The sequence below is a fragment of the Bos taurus genome, chromosome 1 (assembly GCF_002263795.3).
Source record: "Bos taurus isolate L1 Dominette 01449 registration number 42190680 breed Hereford chromosome 1, ARS-UCD2.0, whole genome shotgun sequence".
In the NCBI taxonomy this organism is placed as follows: Eukaryota; Metazoa; Chordata; class Mammalia; order Artiodactyla; family Bovidae; genus Bos; species Bos taurus.
In genome coordinates this window covers 141446336-141467338 of record NC_037328.1, presented here as the reverse complement: position 1 = coordinate 141467338, position 21003 = coordinate 141446336, and the positions used below count along the sequence as shown (strand labels likewise).

At 44.4% G+C, this 21003-nt stretch overlaps 1 protein-coding gene across 1 annotated transcript in view; it reads right to left on the bottom strand.

The window, feature by feature from the left end:
• Nucleotides 1-21003, bottom strand: part of BACE2 (beta-secretase 2) — a 105551-nt gene that overhangs the window by 19809 nt on the left and 64739 nt on the right. The window contains exons 5-8 of the mRNA NM_001206062.3: nt 19054-19188; nt 16992-17093; nt 11737-11886; nt 7486-7654 (exon numbers count right to left, since the gene is read on the bottom strand). Coding sequence (NP_001192991.1) covers nt 7486-7654; nt 11737-11886; nt 16992-17093; nt 19054-19188 — 556 coding nt within the window. The remainder of the gene's footprint in view (nt 1-7485; nt 7655-11736; nt 11887-16991; nt 17094-19053; nt 19189-21003) is intronic.

The window sequence follows — 21003 nt, the reverse complement described above, 5'->3', positions numbered from 1 at the left end:
ATGGCAACCCACTCCAGTATTCTTGGATAAGGAATTCAAGGGATTAGATCTGATAGAGTGCCTGAAGAACTATGGATAGAGGTTCGTGACATTGTACAGGAGGGGGTGATCAAAACCATTCCCACAGGGGAAAAAATGCAAAAAGGCAAAATGGTTGTCTAAGGAGGCCTTACAAATAGCAGAGAAAAGAAGAGAAGTGAAAGGCAAAGGAGAAAAGGAGAGATACATCCATCTGAATGCAGAGTTCCAAAGAATAGCAAGGAGAGATAAGGAAGCCTTCCTAAATGATCAATACAAAGAAGTAGAGGAAAACAACAGAGTGGGAAAGACTAGAGATCTCTTCAAGAAAATTAGAAGGAACATTTCACGCAAAGATGGGCACAACAAAGGACAGAAATGGTAGGACATAACAGAAGCAGAAGATATTAAGAAGAGGTGGCAAGAATACACAGAAGAACTATAGAAAAAAAGATCTTCACTACCCAGATAATCACGATGGTGTGATCACTCACCTAGAGCAAGATTCCTGGAATGTGAAGTCAAGTGGGCCTTAGTAAGCATCACTATGAACAAAGCTAGTGGAGGTGATGGAATTCCAGTTGAGCTATTTCAAATCCTGAAAGATGATGCTGTGAAAGTGCTGCACTCAATATGCCAGCAAATCTGGAAAACTCAGCAGTGGCCACAGGACTGGAAAAGGTCAGTTTTCATTCCAATCCCAAAGAAAGGCAATGCCAAAGAATGCTCAGACTACCACACAGTTGTACTCATCTCACATACTAGCAAAGTAATGCTCAAAATTCTCCAAGCCAGGCTTCAAAAGTATGTGACACGTGAACTTCCAGATGTTCAGGTTGGATTTAGAAAAGGCAGAGGAACAAGAGATCAAATTGCCCACAGCCACTGGATCATCAAAAATGCAACAGAGTTCCAGAAAAACATCTAATTCTGGTTTACTAACTATGCCAACGCCTTTGACTGTGTGGATCACAATAAACTGTGGAAAATTCTTCAAGATATTGGAATACCAGACCACCTTACCTGCCTCCTGAGAAATGTGTATGCAGGTCAAGAAGCAACAGTTAAAAACAGACATGGAAAAGTATACTGGTTCAAATCTGGGAAAGGAATACATCAAGGCTATATATTGTCACCCTGCTTATTTAACTTCTATGCAGAATACATCATGCAAAATGCCAGGCTGGATGAAGCACAAGCTGGAATCAAGACTGCCAGGAGAAATATCAATAACCTCAGATATACAGATGATAGCACCCTTATGGCAGAAAGCAAAAAGGAAACAAAGAGCCTCTTGATGAAAGTCAAAGAGGAGACTGAAAAAGCTGGCTTAAAACTCAGCATTCAAAAATCAGGTTCCATTACTTCATGGCAAATAGATGGGGAAACAATGGAAACAGTGAGAGACTTTATTTTCTTGGACTCCAAAATCACTGCAAATGGTGACTTCAGCCATGAAATTAAAAGACACTTGCTCCTTGGAAGAAAAGCTATGACCAACCTAGACAGCATATTAAAAAGCAGAGACATTACTTTGCCAACAAAGGTCTGTCTACTCAAAGCTGTGGTTTTTCCAGTAGTCACGTATGGATGTGAGAGTTGGACTATAAAGAAAGCTGAGCACCGAAGAACTGATGCTTTTGAACTGTGGTGTTGGAGAAGACTCTTGAGAGTCCCTTGGACTGTAAGGAGATCCAACCAGTCCATCCTAAAGGAAATCAGTCCTGAATATTCATTGGAAGGACTGACGCTGAAGCTGAAACTCCAATACTTTGGCCATCTGATGTGAAGAACTGACTCATTGGAAAAGACCTGATGCTGGGAAAGATTGAAGGAGGGAGGAGAGGGGACGACAGAGGATGAGATGGTTGGATGGCATCACTGACTTGGTGGACATGAGTTTGAGCAAGATCCGGGAGTTGGTGATGGGCAGGGAAGCCTGCAGTGCTGCAGTCCCTGGGGTCGCAAAGAGTTGGACATGACTGAGCAACTGAACTGAGCAGGCAGCTTCTAAGATGACCTGCTGTGATTCCCGGCTGCTTAATATTTATTCCATGTAGTCCTCTGCCAGCTTATATAGTACCAAGGTGGTTCTGTGTGGCCAAGAGTGTAGGCATACGTGATAGATTAAACAATAGATTAAAAAATGACACAAACTTCTAAGATTAGATTATAAAAGGGCCGTGGTTTCATGTCAAGGGACTCTATTTGCTCTCTCTCTCTCTCTCTCTCTGGGGTCATTGTTCTGGCGTGATCAGTGCCCTGCCTTGTGAACATTTGGGCTGGGCAGTGATGAGCTCCACATGGCAAGGAAAGAGGGCTCTGGCCAACAACCGAGTGAGTGAGCTTGGAAGCGCCCCTCTAGACTTCAGGTTTCTGCAGCCCCAGAAGAGACTCTGGGCCAGGACCACCCAGCTGAGCCCCCTCTCAATTCCTGACCTTCAGTACCTGCACAAGGCCGTGAAGCGCTGCTAAATTTGCGGGTAACTATTACACAGCAATCAATAACTAATCCAAGATACTTACAGCCATATAGTGAAGTTATAAACATGCTATAATTATGAAAAGAATATACACAAATTTCAGCATAAGGAGTAATTCTGGGAAGGCAGTGGGATAGGGTGTTGGCTATATTTATCTATTTCTACAATGAATTTCTGAAGAAAATATGACAAAATGTTAGCATTTGTTACATCTGGGTGTTCCCAAGTATGTGCATAATATATAGCTCCTTGCAACTGAAAAAATTTCATTTCAAACGTGTTATTACTTAAACACTTTAAAAAATAAAAAAGGCAGCATATCTCTTCCACTTACTATGGCACTTTATTCCACTGTCTGGCTCCTAATTGCTGCCCTGAGGGATGTAATTACTTTAATGGCTAAACAATTTGCACTAAAGAGGAGACAAAGAGTATATTCCCACAGCCGGTAAAATCTAATGTTTAAGTACCAAGAACTTAAATACATTAAAAAAAAATAGCAACAAAACTTGTATAAGAACACCTAACAAAGAATGCATGGTGAAATGCAGGGAAGAATGTAGCTCTGCTTCAGTTCAGTTCAGTTCAGTTGCTCAGTCATGTCTGACTCTCTGTGACCCCATGGACTGCAGCATGCCAGGCCTCCCTGTCTATCACCAACTACTGGAGCTTGCTCAAACTCATGTCCATCGAGTCGGTGATGCCACCCAACCATCTCATCCCCTGTCGTCCCCTTCTCCTCCCGCCTTCAATCTTTCACAGCATCAGGTCTTTTCCAACGAGTCAGTTCTTCGCATCAGGTGGCCAAAGTATTGGAGCTTCAGCTTTAGCATCAGTCCTTCCAATGAATATTCAGGACTGATTTTCTTTAGGATGGACTGGTTGGATCTCCTTGCAGTCCAAGGGACTCTCAAGAGTCTTCTCTGACACCACAATTCAAAAGCATCAATTCTTCAGCACTCAGCTTTCTTTTTAGAAAGAAAATCCATACATGACTACTGGAAAAACCATAGCCTTGACTAGATGGTCCTTTGTTGGCAAAGTAATGCCTCTGCTTTTTAATATGCTAACTAGGTTGGTCATAACTTTTCTTCCAAGGAGCAAGCATCTTTTAACTTCATGGCTGCAGTCACCATCTGCAGTGATTTTAGAGCCCAAAATAATAAAGTCTGTCACTGTTTCCCCATCTATTTGCCATGAAGTGATGGGACCAGATGCCATGATCTTAGTTTTCTGAATATTGAGTTTTAAGCCAACTTTTTCAATCTCCTCTTTCACTTTCATCAAGAGGCTCTTTAGTTCTTTTTTGCTTTCTGCCATAAGGGTGGTGTCAAATGCATATCTGAGATTATTGATATTTCTCCCGGCAATCTTGATTCCAGCTTCTGCTTCATCCAGTCCACTTTTTCACATGATGTACTCTGCATATAAGTTAAATAAGCAGGGTGACAATATACAGCCCTGAGGTACTCCTTTCCCAATTTGGAACCATCTGTTGTTCCATGTCCAGTTCTAGCTGTTGCTTCTTGACCTGCATACACATTTCTCAGGAGGCAGGTAAGGTGGACTGGTATTCCAATATCTTGAAGAATTTTCCACAGTTTGTTGTGATTCACACAGTCAAAGGCTTTGGCATAGTCAATAAAGCAGAAGTAGATATTTTTCTGGAACTCTCTTGCATTTTTGATGATCCAGTGGCTGTTGGCAATTTAATATCTGGTTCCTCTGCCTTTTCTAAATCCACATCTGGAAGTTCATGGCTCATGTACTTTTGAAGCCTCGCTTGGAGAATTTTGAGCATTACTTTGCTAGTGTGTGAGATCAGTGCAATTGTGTGGTAGTCTGAGCATTCTTTGGCATTGCCTTTCTTTGGGACTAGAATGAAAACTGACCTTTTCCAGTCTTATGGCCACTGCTGAGTTTTCCAAATTTGCTGGCATATTGAGTGCAGCACTTTCACAGCATCATCTTTTAGGATTTGAAATCACTCACCTGGAATTCCATCACCTCCACTAGCTTTGTTCATAGTGATGCTTCCTAAGGCCCAGTTGACTTCACATTCTAGGATGTCTGGCTTTACGTGAGTGATCACACCATCGTGATTATCTGGGTCATGAAGATCTTTTTTGTATAGTTCTTCTGTGTTTTCTTGCCACCTCTTCTTAATATCTTCTGCTTCTGTTAGGTCCATACCATTTCCGCTCTACTTAGAGATGCTTAATATTAAACTATTTCCAACAGAAATTCACTCAGAAACATGCAGTGATTATGCTCTCTGCTATATTAAGTGGACAATCTAATGGCTGTTGCCATAGTAGCCTCTACTTTACTGGTATTTAACAAGAGAGTAGAAATTGTGGAGAAAGTTGCTCTATTTCTTACATCCTCTGGGTTGAAGAAGGCAAAGAGTCATGGGAGATACAGTAGTGTTTCAGGTTGCAGAGAAAGCGCTCTTGCAGTGATATCTAGCTGGTTGAAAGGGTGAATACACACCTGAAAGGTAAACATTTACTCATGACTGAAAAAGTGACAAGCCTCAAGGAGCCGAGTCTACTCACTAAGGCAAAGTCAAAGAAATCCACGTTGGTATTTAAGATATACTGCAAGACATCCAATTGTACATGGGGTGGGATGATTTATTTATAGACAATATGAAGTGGCCTATAGTCCAGATGGGCTTCCCTGGTGGCTCAGTGGTAAAGAATACGCCTGCCAGTGTGGAAGACATGGGTTTGGTCCTTGAGTCGGGAAGATCCCCGAAGGAGGAATTGGCAACCCACTCCAGTATTCTTGCCTGGACAATCCCATGGACAGAGTAGCCTGGTGGGCTACATTCCATGGGGTCGCAAGAGTAGGACATGACTTAGAGACTAAACAACAAAAGTCCAGATACATTTTTCTATTTGCTATCTATCTTCAGTCTTCCATATTGTTATTTTACTTAGTGAGAATAGACAGTGTTGTTGAAATGAGAATATGAAGCATCACTTACCTACTTTATTTACTGGGCCTCTATTTTACAACCATGTTGTAGCAATTTAGACAGTAAGAAATAAAAACTGAAACCCACCTGTGAGCATTTGGCATTTTCCCTGTATACCCTCACCTCCTTCACTCCCTTCCAAATATCTCCACTGGTCTTAGGTCAAAGTGAAGGTCTGGTTCAAGTGCAGGCTACCAGGATGGTCAGCAGCTTCCCTATCAGTCCTACAGCTACAGCTAATGTTTAAGGCTATTGTTTTTAAATCAAATTCATATTTTCTTTCCTTCACTACGTAATAGTCATGTATTTCACTATAACTCTCAATTTTCTTCTGTTTTATCTTTTTGTTGTTAGTTCTTATCTACTTCACATTTCTTGTTCTTCCTCTGATCGCTAAAGAATTGCTTTTGAACTGTGGTGCTGACTCTTGAGAGTCCTTGCACAGCAAGGAAATCAAACCAGTCAATCCTAAAGGAAATCAACCCTGAATATACTTTGGAAGGATGGATGGTAAAGCTGAATCTCCAATACTTTGGCCACCTGATGTGAAGAGTCCACTCACTGGAGAAGACCTTGATGCTGGGAAAGATTGAGGGGAGGGAGGTGACAGAAGATGAGATGGTTGGATGGCATCATCAGCTCAATGGACATGAGTTTGAGCAAACTCTGGGAGATAGTGAAGGACAGGGAAACCTGGCGTGTTATAATCCATGGGATCACAGAGAGTCAGCCATGACTGAGTGAACAATCACCTTTAGCATGATATCAGCACAACTCAAGGATGTTCCTGAACCTGAATTCAAGGCAGTGGGATGTTTTCCATCCTCTGAAACCCTATCTTTAGTGCAACATCTCTCCCAGCCTCTACCCTGGTGCATACACTTTCTTCATCCCTCTAGCAATTCAATTTCCTGCCACTGAGATCTGCCTTTTTCTTGCCAGCTTCGGCTATTAGTCAGAAGTACCTGATCCTCCCTCTAAACTGTGTGCTATGGGAACACTCCATTTCAAGCAAACTGCTTACTCTACAGACATTTCCTAGTGGAATGGGTTTAACCACCCTATCAGCTTTATTGTGCTCTCCTGGTCTTTCTGAAGAGCCACCCAGTTGTCAAGCTAGATATCGCTGAATAATACTGCTGTGTCATCCTCGTACCATCTCCTCAAAAACATTCAATGAGAAAAACGGACTTCTTAGTTTTAAGATTTTAGGATTCAGAAAATAGCAACGACAGGCATTTAACTCTTATTTAATAATGAGGATATCTTTGAAGAAGAAAATATACACAGTTTATCTATGAATTTTCTTTTTTATTCATTTTGCTGTCATTGTCCAAAGACTGTAATTCACCCCCAAGGTCCCATAAAGTATTATTATTCCTGGTATGAGATGCCATTTTAAGTTTAATATGAGACATGACTATAATGACTAACATTCATTGTGCATTTGCTGTGTGCTCAGCACTGACAGCAAGGAGATCAAACCAGTCCATCCTAAAGGAAATCAGTTCTGAATATTCATTGGAAGGACTGATGTTGAAGCTCAAGCCCCAATACTTTGGCCACCAGATGCGAAGAGCCAACTCATTGGAAAATACCCTGATGCTGGGAAAGATCAAGGACAGGAGGAGAAAGGGATGACAAAGGATGAGATGGTTAGGTGGCATGATCTACTCAATGGACACGAAGTTGAGCAAACTCTAGGAGGTAGTGAAGGACAGGGAAGCCTGGCATGTTGCGTCCGTGGGATCTCAAGGAGTCAGACATGACTTAGTGACTGAAAGACAACAGCAGCACTGGACTAAAAGTTTGGCATGAATTATTCTGATTCCTTTCTGCAACCTGCAAAGTACATTCTGTTGCAAAGATTTTGATTGTTGATGACAGGCATGAGTGAAACAATTCAACAGCATTGACTTGTCATCAAGACCTGCTTCCAAGTCAGTTATCTGACATCAGGTGCTCTCCTGAGGTTCCCTGTCTGACGGGAGCATCACTTACCTGCACAGGGGCTGGCTGCGAAGCCCACTCTCTTCTGAGCTCTGTCAAAGACCACGTAGAAGCCCTCCATGACGGTAGCACCAATCACCAGTGCGTTGGTGGAAGGCGAGATGCCGAACCGGTAACATTCATAATTCAGGCCAGCCCCCATCATGGGCTGAATGTAAAGCTGTTGAAGAGGAAAGAGCAAGAGAGAAAAAGCCCAGATCAGGCAACATCACAGAACTGTTGAGGACGCTGTGTGCTCAGTCCCTCCAAGGTGCCATTGGAGCTGCAGAGAATGGAGAGGACGATACCAGCCCTGCCATCCGGGACTTGGGACCATGTGCCTGGTGAGGAACCTGCTGAAGTACAGCAGCATGCACAGCACCTCTGACTGTACACAGGTACACCTATCTAGGAGTCATCCATCTGTCCATACATCCACCTGCCACCTATCTGCTCAGGAGTTACTGAACACTTCATAAGGCCTGGACACTGTCCTTGGTACCAGCAATACAAAGATGAATAACATGCTCTCTGCATGATCAAAACACGCATGATCAAAGTGACGCACGAGGAAGATGAATGTCGGTGTACTTGTCATGCGCAGCGAAGACAAGAGGGAGGGGGTCTCCAGGCAGAAAGGTGTGCAAGGGCCCAAATGGGTGGTTCTGGAGTCATCACCCATTGGACATCAACCAGCTGCCATGTCCAGGGGGCGGGTACAGCAGTTTTAAACCAGGCACTGATTGCTGTCTATCTGTAAACCCTTCTTCAAGGCAAGAATCGTCCTATTCTCAACTCTATTCTTGGCTCCTAGGTATCTCGTACATGCTCTGCACACAGTAGGGCCTCAGTAAGTGTGTGTTAAATGGATGAGCTTGTTCAGTGTAATGAAATAGACAACTTCTCCTGAGGGTCAATATAAATTAAGAAAAGGTAGTGGATGTATTTAGCTGCTACTAAAACACTTCTATTTAAGGCCCTGTAAGCAGGTCCTAGAGTGCACACACACACACACACACACCTACCTTTGAATGAAAGAATTCCATAATAAAAGCCCCCCAAATCACCAAATAAAATGCAACTGATGACACTGACACACAAACATGATGCAAACTGAATTTGTATCTTTCACTCTGCCCTTTCTGTGTGTGTCCCCACTGACTTCCAGTAAAAACTCCAGACTGTAAATTCTGTAACATGTTGAGAAAGCTCCAGTGTTGCTGTGTCTCAGAGTAAAATGCATGCCTTCAAACTTAAATAGCACAAATAGACAATCTGGTGGTATTTAGGTTGAAACTATTTATGTTTTTAGGATTATATGAAAAAAAATCAGAATTTCCCTGTGGGCCGGGGCTGCTTTTTAAAATAAGCCAAATAGGATTTCCTGGTGGCTCAGGTAGTAAAGAATCTGCCTGCAATGGGGGAGACCAGGTTGGATCCCTGGGTTGGGAAGATCCCCTGAAGGAAATGGCCTCACACTCCAGTATTCTTGCCTGGAGAATCCAATGGGCTGAGAAGTCTGGCAGGCTACAGTCCATGGGGTCTCTAAGAGTTGGACATAACTGAATGACTGAGCACACACACACAGGATTCAGCCCATGTGGTTTTGGAAAATAGAGCTGGGCACAGGCACTCTGTTTTTTGACATGACTCTTCTGCACTTAGAATCGATCATCCATCTACTGCTGCTGATGCCTGGATAGTCCTGGGTAGGGACCTCATTCTAAGATTTGGGTGACCAGGAGCCTTGATGATTGCTCTGAATGTCAGGAAGGGCTTCAATCAGGTAGGGCTGGGAGGGAGGCCCTCAGCGCCGTCCCCAAGGGTGTGTTACTAGAATATGGGGCTCATGAGGTTCTCATCAGGTGATGGTTCCTGACTGTCATCCTTTCCCATCAAGGCAATGGAAAGCAATTGGGATGGGGATGATGAAGGAGAAATCAGGACAACAGGGGAGAGCAGATTTTAAAAGACTGAAAATGTGGACATGTCAAAGTCAACCAAGAGATATCTGCAGTCTCATAAGTGAGAATAAAACTGAATTCTTATGCAGAGATGTGCAAATTAAATGCAATACTCCCAGACCTCCTTCATTATCTTTTCACGCTCACCCAGTGCTTGGTCCTGAAAGCGGTTGATGGGCCCCAGTGGATCTTCAGCTCAGATGGCTACTGCCTGCTCTGGATGTAATGACAGACTTCACCCTGCAAGCCTGCTTTCCTCCTGCTTCTTAGAGTCCCTGACTGTCGACTCAGCCACACGCCATTTATTCTCCAGCTCACATTTACCTCTGTCCTCAAGCTGGGTTTCAAGTTTAGTGACAAACCACACTGGTGAAATAATGTCCACATTTTGCTGGTGGCCTGACCAAAATTTAATCACAAAGAGCACATAATTTTAAAGGTGCTGAAAACATATCATTCTCACATCACCCTACGCAGTGCTGTTCACCCAAGGATACTGCAGTCTTCTGAAAATGTCTTTGACGAGTATTATTATTTCTCTTTTTATACTTAAAGAGACACACACAGAAAGGGAGAAGTGACCGTTCAGAGTTACAGAGTGAGTCAAGGGCAGTGCTGTAAGTGTAACTCAAGCCTCCGGCTCTGTGTCTGTGTCCTCTGTTGGGCTGTTATTTCTCTTAAAGCTTTTAATCCTAACCCTAACAGCTCTCCATTTTTGGAATGCACTTCTCTATATAAAGTTGAGAACAGGGAAAAGGCAATATTTATCATTTCCTTTTTTCTTCTGAAATTATTCCTCCTTCCCTATCCCCCAGTCCCACTCCTTTATCTCAAATTCACCAAACTGCAACAAAGACACATTCATCTGTCCATTCAACAAACAGTTATTATGCACCACCCCCTCACCAGAGAGCAGTGTTAGAAAAGGAAAGATGATCTTTGAATCTCATGATTCTCATCTTCAAGGAATTAATAATTTAATGGGGGAAGAAATATAAGCGTGTGTGCAACTAAAGAAAAAAGAAGTCAAATGAAAACGACAACAGCATAAACTCAACCCTGAAGATGTGATTCCGGGCCAGATGAGTGGACTAGAAAACATGCATTATAAGTTTGCAAGGCAAGCTCACAAGTGGACCATTCTGCTCGGCAGAGGTTCAACAAAGAAGAGTTGTTTGCGTTGGGTCTTAAAGGATGGGAAGAATGTGGATACACAGAGGGAGTGGGGAGGAGGGGGGCATTTCAGGCAGTGGAGGGGAAGCAAAGTGAGGAGATGGAGCAGGCGCCCAGTACTGGAGGACAGCCACCAAGAAGGGAAGGAAGGTCAAGGGTTCAGCAGGAAACAGGCTGGAGAACCAGGGCGGGTCCTGTGAGGTCAAGGAAAGCCGCAGTGGCGAGTCTCCAGGATGGCAATAGTGGGGTAGAGAGCTGCGGCTTAGCAGGAGGAATCTGGCAGTGGTTTGGAAGGAAGAGAGGGTGGGGGTGTGTGGAGGGCACTCCCGGGGTCCTGAGGTGGGAGTGAGAGGGGATGAGAGTGAGGGCTCTGCGGATGGAGAGAGCAGGGAGAGGTGAGACGGGGGAGGACAGATGCTTAGGATGGAGGAGGAGTCAATGATTGCTTGAATATGGAAAAATGCATAGCTTCATCTCTGAGCATCCAGTTTTAGTTTCTGTTTATAAATAAATTGGAACTAACCATATATTGGTGTTATTGGTACTTATTGCAAAAGTGTCCTCAATTCTTGACCTTTCCTGGTAGGCACACCGTTGTGATGTGGCCTTGCAGTTCTCCCCATTGGGAATTGGCATCTCCATCCTCCCCTCGAGAACCTGGGCTGCCCCTGGCCTGGTTTGGGAAACACGGCACCAGGAGTCCAGTTCTGGGCTGGACTTCAGGAGCCCCTGTGAGTTTGCTTTCTGTCTCACAGAATCCCGCTGCCACCCTGTGAGCCAGGATGGTGAGAGACAATGGTCTTATCTCTCCATCAACCAAGACACCAGATATGCAAGTGAGGCCACCCGAGACCATCCTAAACCAAGGCCAACCTATCCCTGGCCAACTATCAGCTGACCAGGGACATGTGCCTGCAGAGACCAGCAGACCTGGCCAGACTCACGAGCAGGAATAAAAGCTCACTGATGAAAGCTGCTGTGTTTCATGGTTGCTTGTTATGTAGCATTATCACAGCAATCGCTACCTAATACAGGTGTGATATCGAAATGCATATATTATGCATGAAGTGCTTTACTTTTGCATGTTTCATGTTAAAAAGACAAAAGCACAAATCTACGTTCATACCTGAGGCAGGATAGTTATACGGAATGATCTGCTGGAGTTCTCGTCTCTCAGGTAGATGGAGATTTTAGGGAAATAAGACCAAGGTGTTTCAGAATTCGTCCAGCATGCCAGCTGGGAACCAGTCCAGAAACCTTCAGAGAATTCTGGAATCTAGACAAAACAAGATCACATGACAAACAGTGACAAGTCTGGCGCATCAACAGGAAGTAGCTCCCAGCTCTCCTCGTCACCTTGCCAGATGCCTACGGCGATAAACTGTTTAATTTGGACAGCAGAGCGGAGACATCAGTCCTCTGAAAGAGTGATGGTGATGACAAAAATAAAAATTAGTAAAATTACCCAGGCATGTGGATTACTTACTGATATTAGACCTGCCACAGGCACCTTAGTCCTCAACACCCATATCAGTGCAGTAACAGCTCCCCCTCCACTTTACAGAAGCGGAAACCAGTGCTCAGAGAGGTGAAATAACTCACCCAGAGTCACACTGTATTAGGCAATACCCTTTAGAAGAGAGATCAGATTTTAAACGTGCTCAAAGCCCTTTTGGTCATCACTTTCCCTATACATTCCCCGAGCCCAGTAAGTTTCCTCCTGGTACACAGCCCTGTGGTGACCCTCTGCTCTTCTGGAACATCTTTTTTCTCCTCCAGATCTCAACTCCAATTCCACCTTGTCCAGGAAGTCCTCCTTGACTATCCCCCACAGTGCTGGTATCCCACCATGTATCTCTCTTCCTTAGCGCTTCTCTTTATAGCAGTTATAATTTTACATTTATTGGTGTGGTTGGTTAACTTCTGTTTCTTGCAGGAGAACCTGATTCCTCTAAGGATACAGGTCTGCTGTCGGCTCCCCCATCTCCTCTCCATAGTCCTAAAACCTGGCCCACAGGAAAGACACAGGGAATGTTCTTGGAGAGAAAAAATGAATGACCAAGAACACAGAACGTTCACTGATGCCTCTCATCAGGGGATGGAAGGGTAAAGCCGATCATGCTTGTCCACTAGTTGCTGAATCTATAAGTTAATTACAAATCACTCCTGAGCCCTCTCACCAGATCCGTGGTCTCTAAGAGCAGACCTGCCCTCTTCCTGCCAGCTCCCAGAGAGAAGGACTGTGTCGGATGGGTTTCTTTCCACACACCCAGTACATTGCCCTACTCAGGTCAGTAGCAGAGGTGCCTGTGATGGGGCAGAGCTAAGAGGACACCTGATGAGGGGCATCTAGGAGGGCATGGGGCAGGGGTGGAGCTAGGAGGGCATGGGACCGGGGTGGAGCTAGGAGGGCATGGGACAGGGGATGTGAAATGGATGTGAAGTGGAGCTAGAAGAGGTTGATTGGAAGGAAGAGGTGTCTGTTGGGGTCCCAGAGGAAGAAGTACATGAGCTAAGTTGAGCAGTAGGTGAGTGTCAGGGCGGGCAGAGCACGGAACCTGTCCCACGGGACACCATGAGGCTATGGAGGCTGGTACTAAGGACAGGAAGGAGCAGGAGTTACAGCTGGGAGGGACCCATGGGCACCATCAGGCATTTATCAGAGATCAGTTATCAGGGATCTGAGCACATGAGATGTGATTAAGGCATTCTAGCAGGATTTGTGTAGGTCACTTCTTTGAATTTAATCTCCAGGGAGTCAGCCTGCGCTAGACAGAAGCATTTGAAAGTCAGTGACCAATGGGTGGGAAGTGATCGTGTGGCCATGGATGGGATTACTTAGGAGAGGGTACAGGGAGAAGGGAGGGGTGCAGGACCCACCCTGAGAAACGGGCCAGCAAAGGAGACCCCCATGAAGCAGGGCACAGGGTGGAGAGGAAATTCCAAGAGGAGGGTGTTGTGGAAGCCGAGAGAACAGATAAGGCAGGTAAGCATGGGTGCTGCGGAGGTCAAGGAGGACAGCAACTGAGAAAAACATGGTGTCCCCGGATGAACACACGGTGAGAGCTGCCTGTTCAGGACCATGCAGGGCAGGAGCCACCTCCTCAGGGCAGACAACTAGGAGGAAGGGCCTGCAGTCTCTTCACCCACTGCAGTGCTGACCTGCAAAGTCTCTAATGCCTTAATGTGTTGGGTTGGCCAAAAAGTTCCAATTTTTTGGCCAACCCAATATTTGTGCATTTTATAAAAGTGAAGTCAGTTTGAAATGTGTATCACAGGGAAGAACTCCCTGCTGGATGAGTTGAGAGGGGGAGAGGAGGGGTTGGTCACCCTGCTGGGTTTCAGGAAGAGTGAAGGGTGGTGGGGCCTGCATGGGGGGTAAAGAGCTCCAATCTCCAGATGAAGAATGAGGCTCAGAGGGGCCAAGTAATCTGCCTAAGGGGCACAGTGCAGGAGTGAGTAGGGGACTGTCTGCCTCCAAAGTGGTGCCTGTGAGTCTGGAAGGCTTCTGGGGGGCCAAGCCTTGTATCCTGGGGGAGAGTCTGTACACTCAGATCAGAGAGTTGAAAGTCAAAAGTCAGGTTACAGAAGGTATCATCCTGCTGCTGGATTCTGCAGATGGAGAAGCACTGGGCCTGAGCCAAAAAGGGCGTCACAGCTGAACAGGTGGGGAGCCCAGGTCCCCATTGAACACAAAACTCCCTACCAGGCTCATTTAAAAAACAGACTAACATATAGCACTGGGAACTGTATTCAATATCATGTAATAACCTGTACTGTTGTTCAGTCGCTAAGTCACATTTGATTTTTCGAGACCCCATGGACTGCAGTATGCCAGGCTTCCCTGTCCTTCATTATCTCCCAGAGTTTGCTTAAACTCATGTCCATTGAGTCAATGATGCCATCGAACCATCTCATCCTCTGTCAAGCCCCCTCTCCTCCTGCCCTCAATCTTTTCCAGCATCAGGCTGTTTTCAAGTGAGTCAGTTCTTCTCATAAAGTGGCCAAAGTATTGGAGCTTCAGCTTCAGCATCCATCAGTCCTTCCAATGAATATTCAGAGTTGATTTCCTTTAGGATTGACTGGTTTGGTCTCCTTGTTGTCCAATGGACTCTAGACTCTGAAAAAGGATCTATCTGTACATATCTATATCTATGTATATCTGAATTACTTTGCTGTTCACTTGAAACAATAAAACATTGTGAATTAACTTCAATAATTAAAAAGAACTACAGATCTACAAACTATTCATTTCTAAAATCCCATCTAAACAATCCAGGCCCAAAGACAGAGGCCGGCATCTGTACGGTATTTACCTCTCTGAAGCCAGCCCTTTGCTTAACTAAGAAAGAAAACCCAAGTGAAGAGAGCCAGCTGAGATGAACCCAGTAGAGAGAAAGCTCAGGCACATCTCTGGTCCATGCACGTGAGACAGAGAGCATCCCCCTTGTTGAGCTTTCCCTGCTCAAGACAAACATCCTCCTGGGCCTCTCCTTCCTGATGCAGGCACTGAAACCAGAGGATAATTTTAGATTAGGCAAACACATTTCATAATCTTGTTCCTTCCACCTCGTGCTTTTCTTACAAAGTCAGGCACTGCTGAACACACGCTGTGCTGACCTCAGGCATGCTAGCACCCCTCCGCCACAGCCCCGCTGGTTCTGGCTGAAGTCACAAAATCTGCAGAGGCCCAGGCTGGTCATGGGCTTGCTGGAGTCACATGCTGGTGCTGCCAGTGTGTCCTTGGGATGGTGGGTAAAACCCTGACAGCTCAGAATATTAAATTTGAAGATGCGCATGTTAATTTCACTGAGGACATTTTTTACTCTGAAGAAAAGCAGCATATTGCTCTGTATTTCCAGCATGGTCTGGTTTTCAGCCAGTTTCCTAAATTTAAGGCACTAAAAACATTGGCTGCCACTTTTTTTCTGATTCAGCAGATATTAGACAAGGTAGAGGTTTGCTCTGGCTTTTTTGTCCGCTGTACTCTTGACCTCCCAGTTCACAAAGGACCTCGATGTTTCTTCTGGTTTTCCCTCTGCGTTCTTTTGATTTGCCTGCTGCATTTCCCATAGCATTTTTATTCAGACTTTTGAAGTTTTGGTCCAGGACAACCAAAAGCCTGCTCTTTCTTCTCTGTTCCTGCTACATCACCTGCGACAAAGTAACCGCTGTGCCTCTTCCATCCATCAGTCTCTGGGTTTGGCCACAGCCCAGTGGAGTCGTGGGACTGTCAGCCTCACTGGAGTCAGAACCAGCAGAGAGACTTTTTTGGGTGACCTTGTAAGAGTGGCCCTGCATGGACAGACGCTTATGAAGACACCCAAGAAGCTGAGAGAAATATTTATCTTACATCCAAACAAATAGCGGTAGCACCACGGTTTAGACATTAAATAGAAGTACTTCTTGACCAAACACCCATTGTGTTACCCTAAACCCTCACAACAAGCCATGATAAGAACACAGAGGCTCTCAGGGGGCACAAGAGTACCCCCTGCCCCACAAGGCACTCAGCTAATAAGTGGCAGAAACTAGACTAAATTCAAGTCCATCTGCCCCCCAAGGCTGTGGTCCTTGCAATCAATGCTTCGTGGTCCATCCTGGTGCTTGAACGAACTGAAAGTTGGGGTCACACTGGGATGACTGTTAACCAGGCCCTCAAGGCATGTTGTCCTTTACCAGGATTTTAATGGTATTTCAAAGCATGGTCATAAAATAATTACTATATTGGTGGACTGACCTTTGTCTTCTGTGAATCATACTTTGTTACAGAAGTAGGAGTTAAAAAGCATAGCTTGGATGAAGGTCAAAAAAGGAGCATAATTTTTGGTTTGTTTAAAAAGCTACAAAAACATTCCTGGTTTACTATTTAATGTGTTACCAAGTGGTTTATTTTTCCATAGTTTAAAAAAGTGCCATAGCAACTACATTATTATTTGAAATACTGAAAGGCATTGCATCTTTAGATCCAAGACCTCTGAGATTAAAGTGAAGGAATTATTTGCTGGTTCATATTAAAGAATAAAGTGGAATCCCTGGTGGCACAGTGGTAAAGAATCTGCCTGCAATGCAGGAGATGCGGGTTTGATCCCTGGGTTAAGATCCCCTGGAGAAGGAATAGCAACCCACTCCAGTATTCTTGCCTGGGAAATCCCATGGACAGAGGAGCCTGGAGGGCTATGGGGCTGCAAGAGTCGGACATGACTTAGCGACTAAACACTATCACCATCCAAGAATAAGATCGTGAACTTAAGAAATAATCATTAAAACAACCCTCCAAACCCTTGGATTGGAACTGTTAGAATACACGGAGGTACTCCCCAGTATGTGGTCCTGACCTGGTGTGACCTCCGAGACTCATCGAACATTCTGGGGACTCACCAGAGACGTGCGGGCCACAGCCTCCACCACGGCGTCAAACACCTTCTGGGGCAGGCGCAGCAGCGTGGTGCCACTGTCCACGATGGCCTTGTCCGCATTGTACTAGAACAGGGGAGAAGGCACCCACATCAGTGCACGGTCCAGCCTGCCATTGCCTGCTTCTGTGATACATGCGTTCAGTAGCCATGGTATCTCCTTGGTGGCTACAGTTTATTTCATATTCTCAGAACTTGGGAACCAAGAACTTCCTCACCCAGTGTTCTCACTATAGATGAAGAAACTGAGGCCAGAAAAGGGCAGTGATAACACCAAAATCAACAGCTTAATTCAGGACTTTTCTCTTATTCAGCAGTGGCTGGATTCCGTAAAGGACCACCACCCTCCCCGCCCACCCCAACCCCCGCCTCTGCCAAAGTGGGAAGACCCATTTGTCTTTAGAGGTTGAAATGAAACACGAAATGTTATTTATGTAAATCATGCAAAATCAACTCTGTATTACTTCATTAGCAGAGAAAGAGGAGGAAGGACGGTTTTTCAACAGATACCCCATATTTCATTTAGAATGGAACCAAAGCCGCATTCAATAAGAGAATTTTACAACACAGAGACATTGCCAGCCCTGCCCCCACCTCATTCTTTATGTGGCTGAGGGAAAAGGTGGAGGTCAGTGGGCCAAGACCAAAGAAGTCACCCAGCCTCTAGGGACATAACTGGATGAGCAAGGCTGCCAGGGGATGGAATGAGCCATGGGCAATTCAATCCTCCTGTTTCCATGGCAAATCCCTGAGTCATATGACCAAATACACCAATCAGGTCAAAAGGAAGTAAGGATTTGTTTAGGTAGCAGATGGGAGGAGTGAAGAATTGTGAGAAACTAAAATACAGCAACTGATTCATATTCTTTTCAAGTGTAAAACTGATTTCAATTTAGAAAAGCTCTAATTTAAATACAGTTTTGTTTGTTCACAAAATTATCATGCCTGTGTGTGTAAGGAAAGCTTGTATACTGAAATGTTGGAGTAGGATGATAGTACTTTTATTGTTTTCTCTGTTGTGGCAAGGACGGCAGATTGGGAAGGGGGGCAGGAGAGAACGAAGAATATGAGAATCAAACCTCCAAAGGCGCTTATACTCTCCAATACACACACACACACACACACACACACACACATACATGGAGTTTGTAGTTTATTTTAGGCCAGCCCATCTGATTCTACCATTGGACTCTTCACTGGCAAATAAATGCCTTTTGACAATAAACAGATTTGTAGACTTAGGACAGAAACACCATCCCAGGGGACTGGACCATCCCTTTATCAAGCTTTGATTGTTTCTGCAGAGGCATCTCTATATGAGAACTCACGGTACAATGTGATGGTTAAAGTGAAAGGCAATGATGACAGGTACGAATACAATCAATGCTGATGAAATGCTGGTGGTTTTTAAAAACAATTCTGAAAATGTTGGAGATCATCACAATCATGTCATTATGTGCCACAAATAAGCCAAAATGCAGTGAGAGGTGTGAACGAGGTTAACGAGAGATGCGGTTTCCCAGCTCTGCCTCCTCTTAGCACCATCAGCCACCCACATCTTTAGATCATAATGTTTCTCTGAGTGAGAACTGTGTCCTGGGGGGGAAATGGGGAATTAGATGTGGATGGAGGATAAAGCTGATGATGAATTTCTGGTTTCATTTTGCTTATTTTTAGTCCCCTTTTACTCTGATAAAAACGTTGCTTACTTTACTCTCTTGAACAGAGTTCAGGGACCATCAAGCCAGGATGATGTGGTTCTATATAACTTTTTTCACTCATCATTTTATGCTAATTCCTCTTTTTCAAGAGAAGGAATTGAAGGGAAGCAATTAGAGGGAGGGTCATTGATATAAAATTATCTACAATAAAGCCCTGTAACTTTTATTGTCATGAGCTTTTGATTTATCTTGCAATGTAACGCACAGTCTGATTTCATATTCAGGTACTAGCTGAATTAAATATGCAAATTTAATGGCCCAGGCACACGCAGACAAGGAGACACAAAGAGATAAGAGTGGAAATACCTCTCTGCAGTCCAGATTAAGGCTCTGGCCTCCAATTTCCAATTTTAGAATTTCTATCTGATAATACCACTCCTCCTTAATAGGGGTGTACCAGATGTCTCCTTTGTACAAAGTTGGTTCAATTCCACCTAGGACCTGGGAAGGAAAACATTTACATCTTTAAGAGAAAGAAAATATAGGCATATTACAAAGTCACACAGAGAAGCGTGCTTTTTTGCTTTTTAAATTTATTTTTTAATTGGAGGAAAACTGTTCTGCCAATGTGGTGTTGGTTTCTGCTGTACAACAAGGCAAATCAGCCATAGTTATACATATATCACCTCCCTCTTGAGCCTCCCACCCCTCACCCTACTCCATCCCTCCAGGTCATCACAGAACACCAGGCTGGGCCCCCAGCGTTATACAGTAACTTCCCACCAGCTATCTGTTTTACACACAATAGTGTATACATGTTGATGCTACTTTTCCCATTCATTCCACCCTTTCCTTCCCTCACTGTGTCCACAAGTCCATGCACTACATCTGTGTCTTCACTCCTTCCCCGCAAATAGGTTCATCAATACTATTTTTTAGATTCCATATATATGTGTTAACATACAATACTTGTTTTTCTGATGAGAAGCATGCTCTTATAAGGCAAAACTTCACTGGAATCAGTACTTCCAATTTAACAGGATGTTATAAACAAATGCATAGGCCTGGAAATTAAACAAGGAACATTCTGGGGCCATGTGTTGGAAGATCAGAGTCCCACTCTAATCAGGATGCTTTGATAATTTCTCTTATGTAGAGGAAATGCATACAGTTCCAGCTTTCTGATACTGAGATCCTCCCCCACCCCATCCCAGTCGTGGGCAAAGAAATGCAATAAAATGGTTAACCACACAGACTGACAAAATTTAGTTCCTCGGAAGATGAAGGATGGCTTCCTGCCCCACATATTTGCATGGAAAGAGGAACAAGAGAGCTTCTCTAATCAAAACTTCACTTTGGAATCTGTGTAACATCACCCCTCTCCTCTGAAAAGGTGGTAAAAAAACAGAGTGCTGAAAACACGTGTGAGGCTGTTTCTCACAGGCAGAGAGCAAAGAGGTCAGCACCACGGGCCTGGGGGCCCTTCATGCGCATTCTCCCTTTCCTCTCCCACTGTAGACGGCTGGGTGCAGGTCCGTCAGGGTGACACTTGGGATATGGCATGTACCCAGCATCGATTCTGTTTCATTGTGTGTGTGTGTGTATGTGTGTGTAGGTATGTGTGTACATCCGTGCATGTACATGTATGTATGCACGTGCAAGTATGTATTATGTAAATCTCTGTGTAACTGAATATAGTGTGCACATGCATGCATGTCTGTATGTATGCACAAGTATGTGTGTATATGTGCATAGCCATGTGTATATACTTGTGTGTACATGTGTGTGCACGTGTGTAAGCATATGTGTATATGCTGTATGCTTGTGTAGTGTGTATATGTGTGCACATGTGTGTGCATGTGCATATGTGTGTGTGTGCTGTGTACATGCGCATGTGTGTAAGTATGTATCAGTTCAGTTCAGTTCATTTGCTCAGTCATATCTGACTCTTTGTGACCCCATGAACTGCAGCATGCCAGGCTTCCCTGTCCATCACCAACTCCCAGAGCTTGCTCAAACTCATGTCCATTGAGTTGGTGATGCCATCCAACCATCTCATCCTCTGTAATCCCCTTCTCCTCCTGCCTTCAATCTTTCCCAACATCAGGGTCCTTTCCAATGAGTCAGTTCTTCCCATGAGGTAGCCAAAGTATTGGACTTTCAGCTTCAGCATCAGTCCTTCCAATGAATATTCAGGACTGATTTCCTTTAGATGGACTGGTTGAATCTCCTTACAGTCCAAGGGACTCTCAAGAGTCTTCTCCAACACCACAGTTCAAAAGCATCAATTTTTTGGTGCTCAGCTTTCTTTATAGT